At 54.4% G+C, this 8,800-nt stretch overlaps 1 protein-coding gene across 1 annotated transcript; it reads right to left on the bottom strand.

Moving 5' to 3' along the window:
- Nucleotides 1-787: 787 nt before the first annotated feature.
- On the bottom strand, nucleotides 788-6,535 carry Eno3 (enolase 3). The gene is made up of 12 exons (XM_013347089.2): nucleotides 6,388-6,535; nucleotides 5,222-5,308; nucleotides 4,888-4,983; nucleotides 4,719-4,777; nucleotides 4,506-4,575; nucleotides 3,942-4,075; nucleotides 2,370-2,592; nucleotides 2,061-2,258; nucleotides 1,702-1,903; nucleotides 1,210-1,318; nucleotides 1,018-1,076; nucleotides 788-934 (listed from the first exon to the last, which is right to left on the bottom strand). The coding sequence occupies exons 1-12, from the start codon at nucleotides 6,521-6,523 to the stop codon at nucleotides 865-867; spliced, it is 1,443 nt and encodes a 480-aa protein (XP_013202543.2). The 5' UTR covers nucleotides 6,524-6,535; the 3' UTR covers nucleotides 788-864.
- Between the last annotated feature and the right edge of the window lie 2,265 nt (nucleotides 6,536-8,800).

Raw genomic sequence — 8,800 nt, forward strand, 5'->3', positions numbered from 1 at the left:
CCACCAGGTCAGTGCTAGGAACTAAACCCTGGTGCTTATAAGAGCAAAAGTGCCTTTAACCACTGAGCCATCTCTCCAAACCCCTAAGCTTGGGATTTTGAGACAGGATCTTACTACATAGTCCAAGCTTCCTTGAAATTTGTTATCCCAGCTCTGTCTCCCAAGGCCTGAGATTACAGAGTGAGCCACCACACCCAGCTAAGATACAGTATTTTAAGGCTGAAGCCAGATGCCCTGACTTTGTGTCCTGGCTCTACGAGTTGCTAACTCTGCTCTGTTGAATAAGGAATAATTAACTCTTTGTGTCTTGGTTTTCTTGTGTGTGAAAAAGGGACAAGGATGGCAAATGGCTGATAGGACTGTTCCTAAGTTTATGCAGGTCAGTAGTGTCAAGTGTTGTGAGCACTTCCAGATCCTCAAGCTCTACTGAAGTGGCAAATGATCTCATTACCATTTATTCCCACAAAGCACTCCGTCTGGCGGCATCCTGTTCCAGATCCCGCTCATGCTGGGAGCATCAGGACCCTCAGTCCCTCCCCATCCACGCTGCCCACTCAGTAGCTGTTCCCTCATTCCAGAAACACCTCTCCAGCTCCTCCTCACACACAGAATTGGCTTTTTCTAGCTTCATTCCAAAATGTGGGTTTCTCTTCTGACAGCCACTGAGCTTTCAACCCCTCACTTCCTGTCACAGCAGGTTACATGTCATTCTCTGCCTCTTCCTCCGCCACCTGGCCACTTCCTGTCATCCTTTCCCTCCCTCCTTCCAAGGAGCAGCTCTGGTCTCTTTTGGCATTGTTTATTTCAGGGAGAAGGGCTTGAAGGCCTGTGTCTGTTCTTTGGAGTCCTGGAGCCTCCAGCTTCTCATTTGGCCTTTGGATTACGGAACTTTCGTCCAGCAAAGACAGCTTTGTCTCCAAGAGCCTCTTCAATCCTATAATACAAAAATCAGAGCTGCTACCTTCTCACCTAGGAGTGCCTTCCTCTCCCCACAGTCCAGACCTCTCCCCAGTGTACCTCATAAGCTGGTTGTATTTGGCCAGACGCTCTGAACGACATGGGGCACCAGTCTTGATCTGAGGTGGGAAAGGGATTTGGAGGGGTTGGGTTGGGCCCCAAAGGAGCAGGCTGTAGTGGTATTCAACTCAGGGTGATACCAAGGTGACCAAGGAAGGTTGGTTAGAGATGCAGGAGAGGGAAGCTGAGTACCTGTCCTGTGCAGAGTCCCACCACGAGGTCAGCAATGAAAGTGTCTTCAGTCTCCCCAGAGCGGTGGCTCACCATCACCCCCCAGCCATTAGATTGTGCCAGTTTGCAGCTGTGTGGGAAGGACATTTGATGAGGTCTAATGTGACCTCAGTAAGAAAGCCAGCGACAGGCAAGGCAGACCTTTCGTTTTGTTTCGGGTGGTGGGTACTAGAGTGCCTAAGTTCTGGGAAGCAGATGGAGAATTTTCTGATCTTGGATTCGAGTGGTCAGATGTTAGTAAGAGGAGCACAGCATGGGAGGACGGTAAAGGGACATGACAACCACGGTGGCAAAGGTCTTGAGGACAAGCCAAGAGTTAGTCACAGCCTTGGGGTTAAGAGTGCTTGGGTGAGTCAGGTTCCCAGGAAAGAGTGGACTTATGGCAAGAACAACAGCAGTGGGTGAGCTGGAGCTGAGGGTGACCACTCTGAACCTGAGTCAGGAGACACTCACGCCTGGATGGATTCTGTCACTGAGCCAATTTGGTTGACCTTTAGTAGCAGGCAATTGCAGGCCTTCTTCTCAACAGCCTGAGCGATCCTCTTGGGGTTGGTGACTGTAAGGTCATCTCCTACAATCTGGATGTCCACTCCCGAGAGGAATGAGGTCCATGTGGCCCAGTCATCCTGGTCAAAGGGGTCTTCAATGGAGACCACTGGTAGGGAAATGGGAGCATAATTGGGGTTAGAGAGGGGATCTGATGAGGGGTGACAAGTAGAGCTTAAATGGGGGCTGCAGTGGAGTCAGATACCAGAACCCGTGTTAGGCAACTGCAAAGGACTAAGGCAGAGCAAAGCACTTGGAAATCTCACCAGGATAGTTCTTGATGAAGTTCTTGTACAGCTCCCCAAGCTTCTCCCCACTGATATGCCGTGCAGGATCGTCAGGTGACTTGAAGTCCAGATCATACTTCCCATTGCGATAGAATTCAGATGCTGCCACGTCCATGCCAATTACCACCTTGTCTGGGTAACCAGCTGCCTGAATGGCTGTCTTGAGCAGCTCCAGGGCTAGGAGGGGAGCAAGAAATGACCTGAGACTCCAATGCCCCTGCATCTGCAGCCTCTCTTCCCTCCTCATGGGGACCCAGGTGGTCTATGCCCCAGGATGCTCGCACTGACCCTCATTGTTCTCCAGGATGTTGGGAGCAAAGCCGCCCTCGTCCCCCACATTGGTGGCGTCCTTCCCATACTTGGCCTTGATGACCCCCTTGAGGTGGTGGTAGACCTCGGCGCCAATGCGCATGGCTTCCTTGAAAGAGCTGGCTCCCACTGGCAGAATCATGAACTCCTGCATGGCCAGCTTGTTTCCAGCATGAGAGCCCCCATTGATCACATTGAAGGCCTAAAACAAGAGACAGTGCTCAGAACCGGGTGACATGAGGGGTGGAAGGCGAGAGGGAACTGGAGGTGGCAGTTGAACTCTGCTCACCAGCTGAGTGGTTTAGGATGCATAATTGTACTCCTCAGAGCCTTCCCCTCATTTCTACAAAGTAATTACAATGCCTACTTCCCTGTGACTCTTCTGAAATTCAGGAGAAATAGAACATAAAGTCCTTAGCATGTGTCTGATGTGTAACAGAATAATTCTATGGCATTCTAAATAAACTGGCTTGTTTCACTCTCAAACATCTCTAGTAACTTAACTCATATTAATTTCTTCTTTATGGATGAGGAAACTGAGGCATAAAGGTTAAGTAATTTGCCTCACACAACTAGAAAACGGGCAAGGCTAGGGCTGAACTCAGATGTCTCTAGAGTCCTTACTCTAATGTTGTTGTCTCTGCCTCCCGAGTGCTGAGATTACAGACATGCACCACCACCACCCATGCTCTTAACACAACCTTCCTAGTTAGTAACAATAAATGGTAACATTATTATTGAGATTAAATTCTGCCCAGTCCATGCGGGCCTCCAAAGATGGAAATGACTGGGGCAGCAAGGGAATGAAGAAAAGACAGACAATGGACACACAGACAGAAACGCTGGGAAATGGACAGACTGAGCTCTCTGATGGGAAAACCTCAGCACCGTAGAAGCTTCATGTGTTTATTATACAGAGCTAGTACATTCATTATATAGACTTGGCAGTGTTATTGCATACAAATAAACAAGGAGGCAGACTTATGGTATACAACTGGGCCAAGGGGACAGGGTTAGGGGATCTCAGAACAGTTTCTGGAGGGAAGCAGTCTTCAGATCGTACACATCCAATGGGGAGGGAGCTATGGTGGACACTTGCACCTGGTCACCAAGGCAAGCTTTACCATGCCTCCGAATTTTAGCCCAGGGGGAAGGCTTTGCCACTCCTGGGTCTGAGGCTCTGGCATCTTTGACAAGGCTGGTTCACGTCAACATATACATTCACCCAGGACTTCATACATGCAGGGCTTTCTCTGTACCCTACAAAATTCAGAGTTACTACTAAGAGGGCAGTGACTTCCTACAGACTCAGAGGATGCCCGGAAATGCTGATATCCTTGCTCTAAGGAGCTTTCAAGTCTGACTGGTGCAGTGGGGTACTAAGATGAAATGAGGTCTAAGGCACCAGCCTGACCCTGGAAGGTGAAGGATCTAAGGGACCTGGCAAGGGAGGGGAACATGAAGAAGGAGGGGCCACAGCCCAGCCCAGGAGATTTCATTTCAGGAAGTGCTTTTTTGGAGCAGGGATTCCGAAGGGGCAGCCACACTCACAGGTACAGGAAGTACGAGATCAGGATTTCCCGCAAGATCTGCGATGTGTCGGTAGAGAGGGACCCCTTTCTCAGCTGCTCCTGCCTTACAAACGGCCAAGGACACGCCCAGGATGGCATTGGCCCCAAACTTGGCTAGAGGGAGGCAAACAGGGAGAAAGGATGAGAACTCTTACAGGTTTTGCAGTTAATTCCTTGAACAATCCCTCCGGTCACCCCAGGAAGAAGCTTTCGAAACCACTGGACATTAACATTTCATTAACTCATCTCTTTCCTGGCCTGCAGACTTCTGGACGTTCACCCAGCCTCCCTGGGCCAACAGTTTCATATGTGTCTACTGCCAGTCAGGCCTGGCAGAAGACATGTATCAGGAAATGCCTGCGGAATGAATAAAGGCTATCCAGCTATGGTGTGCCCCAAGAAAGGACACAGAAGCAACCCCACCAGCTGCCATCGGCCTCTCTTCCACCCTTGTGCATGCCACCACTCCCACAAGATGGGACACAGAAACAACCCAGCCAGCTGTCACTGTCTCTCCTCCACCCTTGGGCATGCCACCACTCACACTTATTCTCCGTCCCGTCCAGCTCAATCATAAATTTGTCGACTTTTTCTTGATCCACAACACTTAGTTTCTGGAAGAGGCAGAGGTCCCATTTCTCAGGAGCCAATCATGTGCAGGATGAAGGACAGGTGAAAATATTGGGAGTGGGGCTACCTGGGGTGAGGTACAGGGTCACAGGGAGGAGGGGGAGGGGGAGCTGGTTCCTCTACTTGCCTTTTCCAGCAGAGCAGGACCTAGGGTCTTGTTGATATGCTCCACAGCCTTCAGCACTCCTGGAGGCCAGAGAATGGGTTCAGATTTCTGAGGGGATTAGCCTCTTCCCATATGGGGTCCTCTCTCCTGGATCCGCCTGCACAGGCTCCTCCGGTTGGTCTTCACTCACCTTTCCCCAGGTAGCGTGATTTGTCTCCATCTCTTAGTTCCAGCGCTTCATAGATACCCGTGGACGCGCCACTGGGCACAGCTGCTCTGAACCGACCTGGGCGGGAGGGATTGGCAGAGCAGAGGGAGTCCATTCACAAGGGCCTGGGGTCACCTCCCTGGACCCAGGGACAGGAGAAAATAAAGAGAAACTCCCGCCTCCCCCAGCTCTGGGGCCAGGAAGAGAAGAGGGTCTGTGAGGGAGTCTGACAAAGGACAGGATGTGGGACTCTTGGGAAGGAGCAGGTGAAGTTGGGGGTTTTCTGAGGCGAACCAATACAGCGGGCCTGTGTTACCCTTGGCGGTGTGCAGGTCCACCTCCACTGTGGGGTTGCCCCTGGAGTCCAGGATTTCTCGGGCAAAGATTTTTTGCATGGCCATGACTGCACCACGAGAGATGTGAGTGAGCAAGAGTGGACAGCTGATCCCTTAAGGAACTAGAAATCCCTTGCCCTTTTAAGAGTCTTCCCCACCCCAAGAAGGCAGGTGCTGGAGCTAAAAATACCCCATAAAAAGGTCACAGACCAAAGAGGCAGGAGGGCCGGCCCCTCCCCCACCCTCCCCCACTCGGAACAGCTCTTGTTCCACCCTCCCAGCCTGAAAAATGAAAGGCTGAGAACTTCATAACTCCCCAGATGACACCCCTCCCTGAATCTTTCACGGGCTCCTTTCACTTTTCTGATTAAGTAGCTGCCAGCTGCATCTTCCTAGCCCTCCAACCCTATCTGCTTCTCATTGTCCCATTCCCAAATCCTCTGCCTGGCATAATTCTGCCTACTTTATCTGCTTCCCCATTTGTCAGAGCCTCCTTCCCTGTATTGGTCAGTACTCCAGTATTCGCCCCAACTCTGCTTGCTCCAGCCTGACCACTTTCTCTCAAGCACCCCAGTCCGAGGAAGAAAAGCACCAAAAGTTACCTCCCTTTCCAAGCCTGTACCACCCCACACCTGCACATCATGTAACTCAAGTTGTATCAAACCTGTGACGTCTTCCCTGGAACTTTGAATGAAGCTTCTCGTCTAGGTGGCAGCTGGGACAGTGTCAGCTCACCCCTTCTCAAGCTGGGCATTTATCCCCAAGCCACTCTGTCCCCCGGCCGGCCCCGCCTCTCTCATTCCATCCTCCTCCCCTCCACACCAGGCCAGCAGCCAAAGGCCCACTACTGCCTACAGCAGAAGCCTCTGGCCTGGGTATCCCCTTCTCAAAAGTTAATGACGACCCCGTACATTTTCTTTCTGCCCCCAATAAGAGTCTCAACTTGAAGTCCATTCTTTGAGGGAGTGGGAGAGGGGCTTCTGATAGGCGGGTCTGTCCCCTTCTTAAGCTCACATTGCCCCTTTGCAAAGGTTAAAGAGGAACTAGTGCCCTTTAGGAAAGGCCAGGGGTAATCTGAGCCGTGCAGGCTGAGGAGGGGGCCTGGAAAAGGGGCTGCAAGACTGACGTGCACACGTGCTCCACTCACTCGGAGGCAGGCGGTGCAGGCCACACGGTTGGGGGAAGGAATCAGGGATGCTGAGCAAGCGCTGTGGTCTAAAGTTGACACCCCTCCGCCAAAGAAGGCGAATGCTTTCACCTCTCAGGGTCCTCATAACGGCCATTTCGGCACCACTCCACCCTACCCTCTCTTGGCCAGCGAAGGGCAATGAGAGAGGCCAAGGGACGAATATAGACCAGCACTGGCCCGGCGCCCGGCAGATAGTGCTGGGGGCAGCACTTATGGTCCAGCGTGAAGCCTAGTGCTCAGGAGCCCCACCGACTGTGATCACGTCAGTACTCAAGCCTTGACTATCAAAGAATGGTGTTAGATCACGAGTGGGGGGCAAAAAACCATGAATGGACGCTCGCAGGGGATGACATTTTGGCGACCGTTCTGCCCATCCTTTTGCAGCACCGCAGGAAGTGAGTCTCTGCACTTGGTAACTCTCCACTTTGGCGGGTCTAGGGCGAGTGTGGGGGGATCTGTCCCGCGCTCCGTACAAGCCTGGCAGGCCGACCGGCTAGTGTCCCTAGGCGCCTCGGCTTCTCAATCGCCGGCGCTTGAGCGGGTGACTCACTCGCCGGCGGGCTCTCGAGCGCTCCTCCCCGTCGGCCCTCCCCTCGGGGTCGTCCTCCTCTCCTGCCTCCACCCAAGGGTCCCCACCTGCCGTCGCGTCCCAGTCCCGCCCCCCCCCCCTTATCTCCTGCCGCTCCCTGCGGGACTTTTCCACCCCGGGGCAGGAGGCTCACGGGCCAGAGGTCAGGGGATGGCGGGCGTAGAGCGCCGCCACGTGCCCCAGCGCAGCCCCGCCCGTGACTCAGCCACGCGGCTGTCGAAGAACCTGGGCTCGGGGGACGTGGGGAAGCCAGGATTTTGGAGTGGGCATCAGGGAGCATAACAGGACTCCAGAGTCTGGGAGTCCTTACGCCGGGAGGCACTGCAAACCCTGGCGCCCCTCCTCCGAGGGACCGGAAGCGGCCGAGCCCCTCGGCGGCAAGGGTCCCGAGTGACTCATTTACTCCCGCCAGCCTCACCGGCCTGCTGTTGTCCGCCCCAGCCCTGCTGGGCGGCTAGTGAGCTGAATGCACACACGTACCTAGCAAAAGTTTTACGGGCGGGGGGGGGGGAAGCCCAATGGGCCCAAAGTAGAAGGAACTTTCCCCTTCTTGTAAAAGTTGCTATCCTTGTTGCTTTGGTATTCTTCCGCCTTGAAAAGAGTCCCTCCCGTGTCACCCGGCTGGCGCCCCGGTTCAGTGACCTCTGTAGAGAGGGTTCAGGAGTAGGGCGAGGCTCTGAGCTGGAGCGGATCCAGCGAAGGAAGATTCCCCTGGAATACAGGGATGCATTCGAATGAGTCCAACATGTGCGTCCCCGGCAGACGGCTGGGACAGGTGCCCTAGTTGGGGACCTTTACCAATGGAAATGACCAGAGCACTGGATCAAATTTAGTTTTGCTCCCTTATCGTCTAAATAAAAATTCAAAGTGGAGAAGGCGGCAGCGCACAAGCCAGGGCCTCTGCCCGCTCCGCCTAGTGGGGACGCGTCTTCCCTCCCAGGAAGGTCCAAATCGGCGCTACCAGGCGCGCGGTCGCGCAGCCAGCCGCTAGCCCCAACCGCCCCACGCGCTGTCTTCTCACTGCCCCGGCGCAGGCGCGGGCGCACGCGCCGCCGCCGCCCGCCGTTCCTTCCCTCCCGCGGAGGTGGGGGTTTGTGTGTGTGTGTGTGTGTGTGTGTGTGTGTGAGAGAGAGAGAATCATTCCGTTTAACCCTGGGCTCCCCGCACCCACTTTAATTTGCTCAACCTTACTAATTTTCTTTCTTTTTCTCTCCCGGCTTCCCCCTTTTAATGCCAAAGGGGTTTGTATTCAACATGAGTCGGAGCGAGCTTTAACCTTAACCTCGCTCCTGCCACCGCCACTCTAGCCTTTTGCACGGCTTTTCATCGAACTCGGCAAATTTTGCAAAAGGGGGGGAGGGCTTTTTAAAATTGCATTTGCAAAAGTTCGCTATCTGGCCAGGCAAGGGGAGGGGGGGAGGAGGGAGGGAATGGGGAGCAGGCCCCGCCCCGCCGCCCTTTGCAAATAAAAATCTGGGGGGGGGGGAGGAGCAGGAAGTGGCGGTGCGAGGGCTGCTGCACAGCTAACAGAGCCGCGTTCCGGACGGCAGCGCGTGCCCCGAGCTCTCTGCCTCCCCCCGCCCGCCCGCCAGCCCGAGCCCAGCCCGCGGCCCCAGCAGCAGCCCGCAGAGCAGCCCCAGCAGCAGCGCCATGGCCGGGTGGAACGCCTACATCGACAGCCTCATGGCGGACGGGACCTGTCAGGACGCGGCCATCGTAGGCTACAAGGACTCGCCCTCCGTCTGGGCCGCCGTCCCCGGGAAGACCTTCGTTAGCATTACG

This window comes from Microtus ochrogaster, chromosome 7, assembly GCF_000317375.1.
Source record: "Microtus ochrogaster isolate Prairie Vole_2 chromosome 7, MicOch1.0, whole genome shotgun sequence".
Lineage (NCBI taxonomy): Eukaryota > Metazoa > Chordata > Mammalia > Rodentia > Cricetidae > Microtus > Microtus ochrogaster.